The sequence below is a fragment of the Ochotona princeps genome, chromosome 21 (assembly GCF_030435755.1).
Source record: "Ochotona princeps isolate mOchPri1 chromosome 21, mOchPri1.hap1, whole genome shotgun sequence".
In the NCBI taxonomy this organism is placed as follows: Eukaryota; Metazoa; Chordata; class Mammalia; order Lagomorpha; family Ochotonidae; genus Ochotona; species Ochotona princeps.
The window spans coordinates 29,785,566-29,802,341 of NC_080852.1; the positions used below are offsets into that span (position 1 = coordinate 29,785,566).

The 16,776-nt window shown below is 45.1% G+C and overlaps 1 protein-coding gene across 2 annotated transcripts in view; it reads left to right on the forward strand.

Annotated features, from left to right (window-relative positions):
* Positions 1–254: 254 nt before the first annotated feature.
* Positions 255–16,776, forward strand: part of ANO10 (anoctamin 10) — a 111,965-nt gene continuing 95,443 nt past the window's right edge. The window contains exons 1-4 of one of the 2 annotated variants that reach the window (XM_058678398.1): positions 255–359; positions 7,143–7,295; positions 8,870–9,067; positions 11,270–11,404. In XM_058678398.1, coding sequence (XP_058534381.1) covers positions 7,157–7,295; positions 8,870–9,067; positions 11,270–11,404 — 472 coding nt within the window. In that variant the 5' untranslated portion in view covers positions 255–359; positions 7,143–7,156. Of the gene's footprint in view, positions 402–7,142; positions 7,296–8,869; positions 9,068–11,269; positions 11,405–16,776 lie in introns of both variants that reach the window. The other variant, XM_058678397.1, reaches the window with a different exon arrangement.

Below are 16,776 nucleotides of genomic sequence, written 5' to 3' on the forward strand. Positions count from 1 at the left end.
GCCGAAGTCCCGCCTCCTCCACCGCCCCGCATCCCCGACTAGGCCCCGCCTCCTCAGCTAGGTCCCGCCTCCTCCCGCCGAGGCCCCGCTTCTCGCTAGTTCCCACCTCCACTACTGAAGCTCCGCCCCCCGCTTCCTCTCCCGAGGCCCTGCCTCTCCGGCTAGGCCCCACCTCCCCGCTAGGCCCCGCCCCGCCGTGCGTTACGCCGGCCGGCCCCGCGAGGCGCGCCCCGCCCGGTACTTTACGGCGCTCGCCGGCAGGCCCGCCCCGCCCCCGGGTCCCCCGGTCCACCGCCCAGCTTCCCGGTGTGGCCGGCTGCCGGGTCCGCCCCCGAGGACGTGGAGCGCCGCGGCGGCCGGTGAGGGACCCTCGGCCTGTGCCACGCAGAGCCCGAGTGTGTGTGTGTGTGGAGAGGTGGCCGAGGCCCGGCTGCCGCGGCCGGCTGGGCGCTGCTGTCAGCCGCAGCCCTTCCTTCCCGAGCTGGGAACCGCGGGTCGGGCGTGAAGGTCTGAGGAGAGCTGCGGCCGGGAGTGGAGGGGTGAGAGCTGGGGGGTGGTCGCCGTCGGGCACGGGGTGGGCGAGGGCGTGGAGGGGTGGGCGAGGCGGAGCGGAGGGCGCTGCGGGGTCGGGGGTCCGCGCCCCAGCAGTGCTGCTGGCCGTGTGCCGTGGGGGTGAGGGGCTTCCCAGGCGTGTGCCCCGGGCGCGCTGTGCAGCCTGGCTCCAGGACGCGGGTCGGGGGCGGCTCCTGGAGCGTGTGTGGGGCGGGGCTCGCCACCTGCAGCTGCACCTGGTTCTCCGCGCGCGCTGCACCTGAGAATCCCGACGGCCGGGCAGTTGTTTCAACTTAAATCCTGAGTTAAAAATCTCTCCCTGTGGGTTTCCTTTTTTCTTTTTTTTTTGTTTCCATTTAAAACTACTTTTCCATTTATGGTCTACTTTCCATGTAGTCACTCCAATCTGAAAGACGAAGTGTTTTCTACGACGCGTCCGGTTCTGTGAGTTAGGTTTTTTAAAGAAAAGTTTATCAAATGAGCTGCGTAGAGTCACTTCTGATCAGCTGTGGTTGCCAGAGTCCGTAGACTGAAACTTAAAAGGGCGAAAATAAAAGGAGGTAGGAAGGGCCTGGGAAATTAAAGTGTGTGCCAAAACCCAGGGAGGTGCCGTTTCATTGCAGAAAACTTGGAAGATATAGACTGGAATTTAACACCCTCCCTTCCCCTCCCACTGGTAATTTTACCTCCTCGGTTAGCATTCATATGCATTCTTCAGTTTTTGTATTTTTTCTATATGTAAATGTACATAATATACGTAATCAGAACAGCATTGTCACATTTCTTTATATTTTGTTTTTCCCCCTCCCATTTGACATTTTTTTCAACTTGGCATTTACCCGAATCACTGCAAATTCTTAAGCATTTTTCCTTTTAAGGTTTATTTGGAAACCCATCGGCTCGTTTGCTGCCTTCGTGGCTGGAATGCCCAGGGCTGAGGTTGGCCCTGTCAGCTTCCTCTCCATCTCCCGCATGGCTGGCAGGGGCACAAGCACTTGGCCGCCTTCTGCAGCTTCCCCCAGGCCCTTAGCAGGGAACTGGAGCGGCAGGGACTGGGGTCAGCACCCAGAAGGGATGCTGCTGCTGCTGCAGGTGGCAGCTTTACTTGCTATGCTATGGCGCAGGCCTCACACTTTTTTTTTTTAGGTTATTTGAAAGTTCTAGAAAGATCTATCATCTGCTGGCTCATTCCTCAAATAGCTGCAACATCTGGGCCTGCACCTGGACCGTGTTACAGCCGGAACTCCATCCAGATCTGCTTTCCCTGAGCCGTCATGTACCTTCCTCAGGAGCATCAGCAGGGAGTGACTGACACTGCATGCTGGGAGATGTTGGATTAGGGCATCCCAGGCAGCAGCTTAATCCACTGTGACATAACACCCAGCCTGTAAACAGCTGTTTAAATGGTTGTGTCCGTTTTCTGGGTTAATTCTTTTACCAGATATTAGAATGTCAGCTCTGTACTTCACAGTGTGCTTACAGATGAAGATTCAATATTGCTTGAGATAGCTGTGCTAAAGTTTCTTAGTTCAGATCACACAAGTTCTTTTGAGCTCTTTGTTTTTATAAGCTCTTTGTTTTTTCCGGTTACTAGCTCAGCATCCGTCTAGAGCTGCCCGCGTGTATCAGTCTACTTGGTTTTAGTCTGTAGGTTTTTGTGTAGATGTATTACACAGAGGAAAACAGAATGTTTATACGGAATAGAATCTACTTTTCCAAAAATTTTTGAAATAATTTAGATTCACAAAAAGTGGCAAAAGTGGTACACAGGCTTCTCATTTGCTTTTCATTCATTTCTTGCAAATGGTGGTTTCTTGTGTAACCTGAGGCAATGAGTGAAACCAGGAAATTCACATTATTACAAGTCTGTTAAGTGTTAGGCTACCTGATGGAAGTTTACATTGTTGCAGAGTCTTGGGCCACCTGCTGGAAACTTCACTGATGGCCTGGTGGAGCCCGAGGCTCTACTCCAGTATCCCAGCTTGGGTTCAGTGGCTGTTTGTCCTTAGCCGGGACAGATCTGCATGCCTTCCTGCCTTGAGTGATATGGCGCAGATCTGTGAGCTAACACAAGCCTGCTAGGAAGCCCCGGGACTTCCCTAGTTTCGTACCTGAATTCTCCTGCCTGAGAGGAGGAAGTCTGTCTTCATTTCCTGGATAAGTTGAGTGCTGATTGATGGGTCTATGGAATCCACTAGGGACCTTTTAATTTTCTTCCTGTGCGGTTGTAAATCATCAAGGAGACATACAGGTGGAAGGTGTGATCCAGGAAATCTCTGTACCTCTCTTATCGGGCTGTGAATTGGCCGCAGAAGCCTCTCAGGAGGTGGAGTGCCCCGGCTGCATCTCTGGAGGCTTGGGAGGTGACTTTGCTTGGGGTGATTAGCTGGTCCTGGTTCTAAAGCTGAAGGTCCTTGTCCAGGGGCCTCCCTTCAGTGCGATGTTGAAGAGTATAATTTTTTTCCCCAAATTTTAAATTTGCTCTCTGGAAAGGTGGTTTCAAATTACAGCCTCTGTCCTCAAAGTATGAGAATACCCCAGTTCTTTATCCAAAATTTTCCCCATTTTTACACACATATAATATATATGTAAGATATATTATATATATATTTGAATGGTAGAGTCACTTATTTCAAAGACAAAGTGGTGGAGAGAGAAGGGGAAGAAGGGAGAAAGAGACGGAAAGGTTGTATGTGTGCTGATTGAACCCCCGCATTCTCGTCTCGTGGGCCGGGTCAGACTGAAGGCAGGGGCCAGGAGGAACTCCATCCAGGTCTCAGGTGAGGGAACCCAAGCGCCTGAGCACCTGCTGCTGCCTCCCGGGGGCACGTTAGCAGGAGGCTAGATAGCAGGTGCAGAATGTCCGAGAATTGAGCTGGCACTCCGGTTTGGGTTGCAGGCATCTCAGGCAGTGGTTTAACTTGCTGAGCTACAAAGCTTGCCTAACTTGGGCAGGTTTAAAAAGGACAGAGTATCTTGTTATTTTGTATCTCTTTTATCAGTAATTTTGAATCTTTTCAAGTGTAGTTGGTGTATTTCTTTTGTGAGTCATATTTTCATGATTTTGTATTTGTTATTGATTTGTAAGAACTCTGTGTAGGATTAGTGGCTGTTATCCTTCACCCAGTGCACAAATTTATTAAGGTGTGGTTTGCATAATTAGCAGCATATGATATCTCATGGAAGATTCATCAGCCAGTGTTCATTGTGAGTTTTTAAATAGTGTTCAGAAAAAATTTTAAAACCGATTTAAAAAATGTACTTGTCATACAGACATTGAGAGAAAGAGTGCACTCCTCGGCTGGTTTACTCCACACTGCCCACAGTGGGCAGACCTGGGCCAGGGCTCACACTGGGGCTGGGGACCAAGGCCGGGCCTCCCAAGGCAGTCAGCTGACGGCTGGAATTCAGGGGACAGGCCCTGGAATGAACCCAGGTCCCTCCCTGTGGGACATCAGGCTTAACCACTAAGGCCGAACACCTGCCCCTGTAGTTTTAATTAATCAAGCTGTTTTATGACCTGGTAATTATTAATAAGAGGAACATTTTTGAAGTTGCACAATGCATAAATATTCACAACCTTTGATCTTTGATAATAGTCTACACATACTCCACTGAAGACTTTGACTCTTTCCACTAAGTGTTCTTTCCCACTTCGCAACTTTTCATTCCCAGTTCTTTCCAGGGAAGGCTTTCTGCTGCTTAGGCTCTTCCCACACAATGCGTGCCTGTTCCCGCTACCACCTAGCGCTGGGCTATTCCCGCTACCACCTGGCGCTGGGCTATTCCCGCTACCACCTGGCGCTGGGCCAGAATGGCCTCATGCACACCTGCTGCTAGACCAGGGCTCCTCAAAGGAAAGCTGTAGACTTTGTTTGCTTTTGTTCCTTCGGGTCCTATCATGTCTTGGCTCTTCATAGTGCATGGTAAATGTTTCTTGTGTTTGATAGCTCTGTTTTTTTTTTTTTAAGATGATAAAGCTTTGCTTTTAAATTCTACTAGCACATTAGCATGTTGCCCCAGAGTTTTATCACGACTTTAACGGTTCATGAGGAATTGGGGAATGCTATGAAGAACACCTGTGTTCTTGTACCTTCAGGGTGCCTGCTGCAGCTGCTATGACTGACACGGAGGCCTCTGCTGGAGGCTCTGCAGGGATCCCTTCACTGGGTCGGTGAGAGCCAGGGCATCCGTTACCTGTCACTGGCTGCACTTGCAGTACACAGCCTCCCGCTCTGCTCCAGCCAGTCTTGGTACGCTGTCTTTATCCTTACTGCGTTGGTGTGCCCTGTGCTGTTCTCCTGTGTGGAATATGATTCTTGCTGTGCGTGAGCCAAGGCATTTGTGTGCTAACTGTTGGGACTGCATTATTAGCTCACTGGAGGCGAACACTGCATCCTGTATGAGCTAATTTCCTTCGCAGAACCCAGCATGTTTGGTTTAACCCGGGCTTTTAAGTAGTGCTCCTGGGTGGCTCTGGAGTATAATTGGAATCTAGCATTGAATTAGAAGTGTTGCCCAAAACAAAACCTTTTGTTAGAGGCAAAATACGTGGATTGCTTTGTCCAAGCCCAATAACTTGGATCTAATGAGATTGCATGAGGCAGTGATTTCCACCAAAGAAGGATGCTACACCCTACTCAGTGCTGGCTGCTGCTTCGTGATTGTGCACACGAAGTGATTTGCATTGTACTGTAGGAATGTTAAAGCCTCGAAGAAGTACAGAATTAGGAGAAATTTGAGAAAGTCTCAAAGTTGCCCCCAGATGGGATCACTGCTTTAGAGAGCTTCATGTGGAAAACCTGTTAGAGGGAGGATGGGTTTCAGGCCTACCTCATTGGCTCCAATGGCGGCTCTCTGAGTTGATGCCCATACTGTTCAAACTTGGTAGCAGAGCTAAAATATGGCATCCCTCATCTCTCCTGCTGTCTCCCTCCGTCCCTTCTGCTTTCTCAGTCTCTGCTTCTCCACCTCCTCCCTACCTCCTCCCCTTTGAGCCATTTTTTAAGATGCCTAAGAACTTGGAATTTTTTTTTTTAAGTATAAAAGAAATTAAAACTCCCCCCACAGGGCCCGGCGCAGTAGCCTAATGGCTAAAGTCCTCCCCTTGCATGCCAGGAGCCCACATGGGCGCTGCTTCGTATCTCGGCGGCCCCACTTCCCGCCCAGCTCCCTGCTCGTGGCCTGGGAAAGCAGTCTTTTTCACTTTCTCACTTTCTCAGGGATACTTTCTTTTTGGGGGTGGGGTGAAAGGGGCTGTAGGGGCAGGTTGTTTTGTTTTGTTTTTAAAGATTTATTTACCTGTATTGGAAAGAGAGGAGGAGAGAAAGATCTTTGGTTTGGTGATGCACTCCCCAAGTAGCTAAAATGGCCGGAGCTGAGCTGACTGAAGCCAGGAGCCAGGAACTTATTTCTGGGTCTCCCACACGGGTGCAGGGTCCCAAGGTTTTGGACCGTCCTTGACTGCTTTCCCAGGCCACAAACAGGGAGCTGGGTGGGAAGCGGAGCTGCCGAGAGTGGAACCGGCGCCCTTATGGGATCCCAGTACATTCAAGGCAAGGACTTTAGCTGCCAAGCCACCAAGCCAGGCACCTCCTTAATTTTTAAAAAGTGAAAAAATCATAGGACTGTTAGGATTAAAATGAGTCACGTACATGTAGGCACCTAGCACACTACTTTGTATGCAGTGGACACTTAATAAAGGACTTTGTGTATTGCATTTATGTTTGGTTAGTACAGTTTTCAGTCAAGCTTCCCTTAGGCTATTCACTTTTCAACATATTTTTCAACTCTAGAATCCTGTTAAAATTGGTTTCCTAGTTTCAAGTTTTTTTGTCAGAACTCTGTCTCTTGGTTCCTGGCCCAGTGGCCTCTGCGTATCCTTTTTAGTGGGTTTCTCTTCAGCTTCCTGCATATCTAGTTATCTCCACCGCTAGTCAATGCTGTTCCAGGCTTTAGTTCCGTGCAGGGCTTCAGGCCCACTGCTATCTTCAGTTTGTGCTCTTTAAGATTCCAGCTTAAAGCAAAATTCACCGACCCTTCCCCTTGGCATGCTCTGTACTAACGACAGATTTTGTACCCAGCGTCTGTGTGTTGGTGAGTGGTCTTCAGCCAAAGGGTGTGTGGTTGGATTCTTCTGTCTTAGAAGTGGAAGCCTTGGCTTCTGCTTTTTAGATAAGGTGTCAAAGTTTTAGAATGTGATTTTGGAGGGAATGCTAGCCCCTCTTCTAACTAAGTGTCCTAGAAAGTTCTCTATGCTCTCAGTGTAACCATTTGTTACCCACTCACCAGTGTCGGTTTGTCTTAGTCTGTTCAGCTGTCAGTGTCTCTGGATTTTGCCCCTAATGTGTCCTGACCTCTCCTCTGCTACTGTTCAGGCCAGTATCAGCTCTTTCCAGATTACTCCAAAAGTGCCCACACCCTATGGGACTTGTAATAGTTCCATACTGACTATGTTGGTGCCAGTGTATGATGAGAAATTTGTCTTGATCTGGGAAGCTAGAAGTGGGTTTAAATACAGTGCAAATACAAACTCTCCACAGCCTGTTTCTCTTTGCTACATTAACCATTCCTTCTATTTTATTTTTTAGCAAGCTTGTCAAAGATGAAAGTGACCTTATCAGCTTTGGATACCCCTGAGAGTTCCTTTACACCTTTGGTAGTCATAGAACTTGCTCAGGATGTCAAAGAAGAAACCAAAGAATGGCTGAAAAACAGAATTATTGCTAAAAAGAAAGATGGAGGTGAGTGACACTGTTAGCCCTGTAGATATTCTGATGTTTACTTCCGGTACGTGAGATGGCCTAATATTTACACGAAATCTCTGAGCTTTCTACTGAAAACTTTAAACTGTCTTAGGTTACCTACAGTACCCCATGCAATGTAAAAGCTATGTAAATAGTTGTTCTACATGTTGTTAGGGAATATTGGCAAGAAAAAAAAGTGTGTACAAGTTCAGAATAGATGCAGCCGTTCTAGGTCCAACTACATTTTACATCCAAAGTTGATTACATCTATGGAAGGCAAGAATATGGCTTACAATTTTCAACACATTTATTTAGTAACGCTTATTTCTCTTCTCTTCTCTTTTTTTTTTTATCTGCCTAGGCCTTTAAAATACATCCTAATTCCACATTAGATTGTAAGCCTCTATTAGACTTGATTGGGACTGTGAGTGATGTTCTTCACAGCTTTAAGCACGATACCCAGCACGGTGCTTGATGCACAGCAGGGGTCTTGGGTGCGGGATTCCAGGGCTTTGGCCTGTCCTCTCCTGCTCTGTGGAATGAAAGAACATGGATGCATCGATTGCTCTTTGTGTGTTGTGATTGTGGTACCAAGGAAGAGGTGCATGTAGTCAGACTCTTTCCCAGGCCACAAGCAGGGAGCTGGATGGGAAGTGGAGCTACTGGGACACAAACTGCTGCCGATGTAGGATCCTCGTGTGTGCAAGGAGAGGATTTAGCCACTAGGTTATCACACCAAGCACTGAAACTGATCTTTTAAAAGAAGAACTTAATTGGATTTGGAAATTTATGGGATAAGTCACTGGAAAGTTACATTGCTTTTTACTATTTAATATTTAACAGTCACAGAGTTATAATCCATGTAATTACATTACATGTGTGGCTTTTCTTCTGAAATATTTTATTTGAAATTAGTTTTCTTAAATTCTGACTTATTTATACTCATAAGCTGTATCTTTTCTCAGTTTTTTTTTTATTCAGTGCAATTTGATACCCAAATAGAACAGATCTACTTCTCATTTAAGAAGATGTCAACCTTTATTGCTATATATTCCAGTTTTTGCATTCATTAAAAAAAAATCCCCAATTCGTACTTATTAGTTACCTGTAAGGCAATTTTTTTTTTTAAGATTTATTTTTTATTACAAAGTCAGATATACAGAGAGGAGGAGAGACAGAGAGGAAGATCTTCCGTCCGATGTTTCACTCCCCAAGTGAGCTGCAATGGGCCGGTGCGCGCCGATCCGAAGCCGGGAACCAGGAACCTCTTGCGGGTCTCCCACGCGGGTGCAGGTTCCCAATGCATTGGGCCGTCCTCAACTGCTTTCCCAGGCCACAAGCAGGGAGCTGGATGGGAAGTGGAGCTGCCGGGATTAGAACCAGCGCCCATATGGGATCCCGGGGCTTTCAAGGCGAGGACTTTAGCCGCTAGGCCACGCCGCCGGGCCCTGTAAGGCAATTTTAAATTACTATTAAAGTTTATTTTCTTTCTAGCAAACCAGAAGCATATCTGCGTAGACAGTATTGGTTTTTAAAGCCTCTGTCTCTAAGATGGTGCTTTGTTTTTGCAGGTGCTCAGTTGTTGTTCAGGCCATTGCTAAATAAGTTTGAGAAAGAAACACTAGAAAACCAGAACCTGTACCTTGTTGGTGCCTCCAAGATTCGGTTGTTGCTGGGGGCCGAAGCCGTGGGGCTGGTGAAAGAGTGCAATGATGATGCCATGAGAGCCTTCACGTATGGAACGCGACACAACTTCAAAGGTTTTGATGGTAAGTCCCAGCACTTAACTTCTGTCAGACTTCATTTATCAACAAGATGTCTTTGATCAATACTCTCGAGTCAGGAAACTAGAGTAAAGAACCCAGGTCAATAGGCTCTGTGGACCACATGGTCTCCATGGCATGGACTCACCCCTGCAGGTAGAATAACCTCAGAGCATAGGTTAGTGGATCAGTGAGGTTGTGCTTGAACCAAACTTTATTATTATTATTTTTTTATATATATATATTTATTAATATTTTGCATTATGTGACAGTTTCATAGGCTCTGGGAATCCCCCCACCCCTCCCCCTCTCCTCCTCCCTGGTGGATTCCTCCACCTTGATGCAGCATTACAGTTCAAATTCAATCAAGATTCTTTCCTTGCAAACATATACCAAGCATGGAGTCCAGCTACTTATTGTCCAGATGGGTTGAACAGTTTCTTGGGGAGACCATTTCTGGTCCGAAGTCAGAGCTGGTATAATATCATCACAGTCAATTAAGAGTCCCAATATAACATCAACAACAATTTGCAATATTATGGAATTGACATGGTTTTGAGTAACCAGTATTTGAACCAAACTTTATTAAACCTGATGACTCAGACCCATGGGCCAGCAGAAGGGACAGTTGTCATCAGCTGCATACTTCCAGGAAACTCTACAGACACGCATGGACCAGAATTGGCTACAAGAAGCAGAACCAGGAAGGCCATCTGGGCCCATCCTTGGAGGCAAACCTGTTCAGCAGTTCTGCAAAGGGAATCATGCTGGGAAGCGTAAGGGCTGAAGCCATTGGGAAGTGTGTCAGGATCCCTCTCTCCCTGTCAAGAAAGGCAGATGATTCACAGCCATTGTATCTGATGCAGTGTGCTTGGATTTTATTTGGAGAACAATGAAGTTCTGTTTGTTGGACTTAGTTGAAAATGCTTGGTGTTGGTGGCGTTCCTGGTGTTGTCAGGGAATCAGTGGATCTGTTTTGGCCCCATGCAAAGCGAAGAAGACTAACATCATAAATTGTGATGGGAAATCACATTAATAATACACATTATCATATGTCTGAAAACAGAGAAATGAAACACCATGTGGCAAGCCAGATTTGGCCCCAGGCCATACTATGCCACTTCTGGAGTGATGGAACACAAATGAGAAGGTTTATGTGTGGCTCATTTATATCATTACATTCTAATTCTTACAGTGATTGGAACTTACTGACTTGATATAGAAAAAGCTTATAAGAAATACAAAGGTACAGTATTCTAGAAACCTCACTTCCTGAATTTTCTGCTATTAAATGTGGCAGTGCAGTTGATTCTATTTAGGATGCAAAGCAGTTTCCAGAAGAGAGAGTTTTAGGACGATCTGAGGAAGCCGGGGCCGCTGTGGCATCAGGGTGAGAGTTTGACCCTGCCAGAGCCTTCAGGGCTGCTTGTGATTGGGCTTCCTTTGACTGATTCCCTCTTGAGTTTTGTACTCTACCTCAATGATTAAGGGGAATGCATCTTAACAAGAAGATTCAGCTATCAAAAAGTGAGACTATTTTCTTACCAGAATTTAAAAAAAAATTTATTTATTTTTATTGCAAAGTCGGATACACAGAGAGGAGGAGAGACAGAGAGGAACATCTTCCATCCACTGGTTCACTCCCCAAGTGGCTGCAACGGCCCAAGCTGCACCGATTGAAGCAGGGAGCTTCTTCCGGGTTTACCACGCGGGTGCAGGGTCCCAAGGCTGTCCTCCACTGCTTTCCCAGGCCACAAGCAGGGAGCTGAATGGGATTAGAACATGGGATCCTGGTATGTGCAAGGCGAGAACTTTAGCCGCTGGGCCACTGCGTTGGGCCCTACCATAATTTTTTTCTTTGCCCCGTATGAGAGAGGTGTTTCACTTCAGAAAGGAATAGAATGGCTTGAGAGTTTGAGAATTTTGCCATGTGGACAAACTTCTTCATTCCATCCCTGGTTAAAAATACAGTTAGAATTCAAGAGCATGCTGCCTTTTCCTTGGTGCTAAATGAAATCAAAGCAAGTGTATGTTGTTTAAAATCTCTGTACCATGTTATATAGTATATTTTATATAACATTGTATATTGAAAAACTGAATAAGTGTATCAAGTTTGCTAACTTTTATTATATGTTCATAATTTAATTGGAGTGTTTAATTTTATTCTGATTACTGAGAAAATAACTAGAAATTTTTGTCTTATTTTAGATAACAATGATGATTTCCTCACAATGGCAGAATGCCAGTTCATCATCAAGCATGAACTTGAAAATCTGAGAGCTAGAGATGAAAAAATGATCCCTGGTTACCCCCAGGCGAAGTTGTATCCCGGGAAATCATTGTGTAAGTCATTATGTCAATCAGTTTCATTAATACACATCTTAGTGTAACTATCATTTTTTTCTTAATAGGAGTAAATAGAAAATCATGGAGACTTCCCCCCACTCTTTTCCTTTTTTACTAAAAAGGTTAGGCAATTTTTCAGTAACTTGTTTTTCATAGACATGTCTTTGCTCTTTGCTTTATTTTATTGTACCTGGAAATGAATATGTTTTGCTCAGTGTGGTGCTCCATTTCCTAATGATGATGTACAGTGAGCTGTGAACAAACCCACTGATAACTCAGTTAAAATTAGGAACAGTTACACCCCAGCACTGTGCTGTAAGGAAACATTGGTGGGCGAAGTGATGTGTTCCTGGGCTCTCTGTCCATTCCCTCTGATCTCAGTGTGTAAGAACATGTGTAAACATGAGAAAGTCTAACGTTTACAACATAGCATAATACCTGAGTGCAAATCAGCTATTTGCATCTTTGTGGTTTCCTGTAATCCCATTTTAAAGAGAATATTAATTTGCAGAATGAAAGCATTTGCTACACATCCCAATTCCTAGTTTGCAGCAAATCCAGAGAATAACAAGATCTCAGAGCATTTTTGCTGCCTAACACGCACTGCAGGCCCTGGTGTTCAACTTGGTGTCCCCGGTCTGGTTTGCTGTAACGCATGTGGAGTACTCTCTGCTCTTCACGCAGGGAAGAGCTCCATGTGACCAGGTCCATGTCCACATTAACCTGTTGTCCACTGGTGTTTTAAAGTTTGTGTGCTCAAGATAAGATGCAGTCGACAGTCACATCATTTGTTTCGTTGTTGTCTCTCAGCCTCTTTTCGTATACAACTTTAGCCTTCTGCACTTTCTCCCCATCGTGCCATGGGCTTTTTTGAAGTGACCAGGCCATTTGTCCTATAGGTTGCTTCTGATTCTACATGCTCACATTGCTTCCTCCTGATTCCTCTTCTCTGTGTTTTCTATGAGCTGGAACTTTGGGGCAAGAATCCGTCCCACAGGATGCTGTGTCTCCTCTGGTCACCTTGAGGTCCTGAGACCAGAGGGAGAGCGGAAGGACTTCTAAGATGTTCTCGTCTTGGTCTCTCTCATGAGTCCTCTAGCTTCCTGTCTTATGATGGGTATTTGGCCTGCTGTTGATAGAATTTTTCCAAATTTGAATCTTTGTTTCTTCAAACATTTTGGAGTGTTTTCTGGAGATAAATTGTTATATTTTCACTTTTTAGTGGAAGTTTTTGGTAATGTGTGATATTTATTCAGAATGCTGGGCAGAGCAGGGCTGATAATTATTCTGTAGGCATTTAATTTATAAAACATTTGACCAGGAGATACTTCCCCCATGTATTCTTCACATTTGTTTCTATTTTTATCAACTGAAAAAAATTAAACAAATGTATAATCATTCAAATGTAGGTCATGGTCCTTCTCTTATCCCAAGTTCCAAATCCCCCTTGCCGTTCTTAACTATAAACTGTGGGAGAAATATTGCTCAGGAAAACACTGTATGCAAACAAATAGGAGGTTATAGTATGAATCCTTTTTGGTCTTGGTTTTTTATTGAGAAGTTGTGTTTTGGTCATCGTTTTAGGTGACTGTGTTAGGTCTGACTCATTAGTTTGATAGGCCACCCAGCATTCTGTTATCTGGGTGTCATCCTATTGATGAACTTTAAATCTTTTCCCTTCGATTTCCTTTTACTATAAACAAAGTAGGGAATTCTCACAAGTGCATGTGGTTTAGTGTATGTGTCACTGGGTGTAGATATTGCCAAATTTCCCTCCACAGTGATTCTGTCAGTTTATCAAGGAAAGTCTTGTTGTATTTGAACACTTAGCATGTTGTTGACTTTTGACTTTAAATAATTTTATCATATTTAGAAAGTATCTATTCTACTTTAAGATTTTTTTGTGTGTGTGCCTATAAGTTTTGTCAGATACTTTTTTTGTAGCATATAGGAATATTATTATAAATCTTTTTTTAAAAAAATTTATTTATTTTATTACAAAGTCAGATATACAGAGAGGAGGAGAGACAGAGAGGAAGATCTTTCATCCGATGATTCACTCCCCAAGTGAGCTGCAATGGTCAGTGCGCGCCGATCCAATGCCGGGAACCAGGAACCTCTTCCAGGTCTCCCACACGGGTGCAGGGTCCCAATGCATTGGGCCGTCCTCGACTGCTTTCCCAGGCCACAAGCAGGGAGCTGGATGGGAAGCAGAGCTGCCGGGATTAGAACCGGCACCCATATGGAATCCTGGGGCATTCAAGGTGAGGACTTTAGCCACTAGGCCATGGCACCGGGCCCTATAAATCTATTTTTACTAATATAGAAAGTGTGGTTCATTTGAGGGTACTTCAGAAACTTCATGGAAAAATGCAATTGCAAGATATGTTTATTTTTGTGCAAAAATTCAAACTCCATGCATAGTGTTCTTAACAATACACATTTTCCATGAGCATTCTGCTTTGTCTTTTTTTTTTTAATTTATTTTTATTACAAAGTCAGATATACAGAGAGGAGGAGAGATAGAGAGGAAGATCTTCCATCCAATGATTCACTCCCCAAGTGACTGCACATTGTGCTTTGTTTTACAGAATATCACTTTCCAGCTGAACTCTAGTTGTAATTTTATTTTTGCATCTGTATTGGTCTGACTTGACTGTTTAGATGTTTTATTGCATTTCTGAAAATTTCTACTACATATATGTTATTAACTTTGTCATTTAGGTCTTGTATCCTTCCAACTTTTTTTCCTGTTAAGATTTATTTTTATTTATTTGAGATACAGAGTTACAGTAATAGAGGGAAAGGCAGAGAGAGAGCTTTACCTCACTGAGTCTCTCCTCAGATAGCTATAACACTGGGGTCTGAGCCATGCTAAAACCAGGAGTTTCATCTGTGTCTCCCACATCGGTGCAGAAGGCCAATCTTCTGTTGCTTTTCCCAGGCCGTTAGCAGGGAGCTGGATTGAAAATGGAGCCAGTCAGGACTTGAACCAGCACCCATAAGGAGTGCCAACATTGCAGAAGGAGGCTTTACTCGCTGTGCAACTATGCAGGTCCTTGTGGGGTTTTTTTTGCCTTGATCTATCACAGCCTTATATATTTGTTTCTGTCAATTATGTTTCTGTCAGTTTGCTCTTTTTATCATGCTATTGTTTTATGAATTTTCCAGCTATTTTGTTGACTGCATAGTTTTTAGGTCAATTTTAATTATGGAATGTACTTTTTAATCCTTATAAAATATTCTTCATGTTGCTTAAAGAGAAAGAAGGGAGGAATGGAGTGAGGGATAGTCCTTGTTTACAAAACATCATACCAGCAACAAAATTGCTTCTGTTGTGGATGCCAGTCCAGCTGCCGGTGCTCAGCAACCAGCCAGGGGCCTCACATGATCTGATCAATGCGAAGAAACAGGAAGAAATAGGATGCTTATGTTAGCAATGTACAGCCCCAGCCTGCTGTGTAGTTTATTTGATGTAGTATTGAGCAGTCTGAAAATATTCCTTCTTGCTAAGATGATCTGAAAGATCTAAGAATTTTGGAATGGCACCAAACAACTACCTAAATACAGAATGTGGAAATCATGGTTACAGATAGTGGCAGAAAGATACCTCTGGCCTGTTTGTATTCGTGGCATTGATTTAAAAACCTAGCAAGCAAGAAACATGAAGAAACCTTTATTTCTGATGAAAGGAAGGGGGAGAAAAGCATCTCTGCAAATCACAAACTCAGAAAATCATCCCAGGGTCTGTTGATCCCAGGCCCCTGTGAACCTGGGGCCAGTGGGCAGGGTACTCCTGAACACCAGCGGCGCCTTGCCTGGTGTTCTGGCCAAGCCGGGTGCCTGGTGTGCCCCTGGAGCATGTCTGCCCCCTGCGTAGCACCACCACCAGGTAGGCAGGGTGAGGCTGGAGGGCCAGAAGGACAGGGCTGTTGTGTAGCGGTCAGGAGCTGCCTCCTGGAAGCCGGAGCTGCCGCTGACTAGCTGTGGCGCCGTGTGTCTTGGTTGGCCAAAGACAGGCATAAGTGATAAACGGAACCAAAAACTCCTGTAGGAACAGGGCTGCTCTGAGGCTCGCTGCAGAGACTTGGGCCACTCAGGGCAAGCACACTGCCAGGCAAGCTGTAAGTGCCTTGCTGTTCCCACTCTCTGCTGGAGCGTCCCCAGCAACCCTTTCTCCAAGCCACACTTCCTCCAAAAACTGCCAGGCCGGAAAACAGAGATGCATTAAAAGGCAAGTAATAATCACCAAGAAACTGGCACAGAACTCCCTGCAGAACGCACTATAAGGAACACCAAGAATAGTGCAATGAGGAAAAGAAGCCATAAACTAAAGGCGAATAGGAAAACATGGGAGAAAATGACAGCTTCCAGCCACCATAGACTCCGGTCTTTCAGACAGTGATTGTTTGGGTAATTGTTCAGTGGTTGTAATAGTCATGACCGCAGTACTTGACCAGAGATCACTCAAGTACTCTTGAAGGGAAGGAGCCCACTGTAAGTTGTTGCTTTCTTAAAACAGGCCTGCACAACATCCTATTCTCCCTTGAAAGGAAGACTGCTTCCTAGTAATTACCCTCTTAGCTGACACAAGAAGCTTGAAGGGTTTAACAAAAAAAAAGGCAACCCTCTATTTTTAGAAGCTGAAACCAGAAGCGATGGAGAGGAGGAGCCCAGTAATTTAGAGCTGCAGCCTCCTGTTCTCAGTCCTTGGCTCCTTCTATTTTTAGAGGTCCCCAGACTGGGTCTTAAGCCTGCTTGAAAACTCCTACCATAGAGTGGAGTCATGTATTTCAAAAGAACTGAGACACAGTAAAAATAATAATTTAGATGCCTTAAGTCAGTTCTAGGTTAAAACCTTGAAGAGGCTGGGACAAGGATGGGACTAGGAGAGGATGAGCTGGCCTGTGCATCACCAGGAAGGACTGAGCAATCCAGGCAGTTGGAGAAAAGGCCACGGAGACCCCGGGGGATAACAGTCGGGACACCAGGTTGGGGAGACTGCTGTCACCTGATTCAGATGTCCTTTGCACTCCAGTTGTTGGTGTTTGGGGAACATAGCCTTTTCAGTCATGCCTCTCAGCTCCAGCCTTCAAACACCTTTGCTCAGCGTAGCTTACTTGTGAGACGTAATTCTAGTAAGAGCCGGGTTCTAAGAATCAGTTTCAGAACCCAGACCGTTTCTTGTAGCTAGTGTAGGATATCTCATCTCTGTTATCCTCCCCCTTCTTTTTTCTCCATTTCTAAGAGGCTAGGTTTGCTCTTTAGTTATTCCAAAGGGTTTTTTAGAATGAGAACCTGACCCGCGGACACAGTGCTTCTCTTTGCCACATGTAGTTTCTCTGCACTGGAGATGGACATGGTGTTTC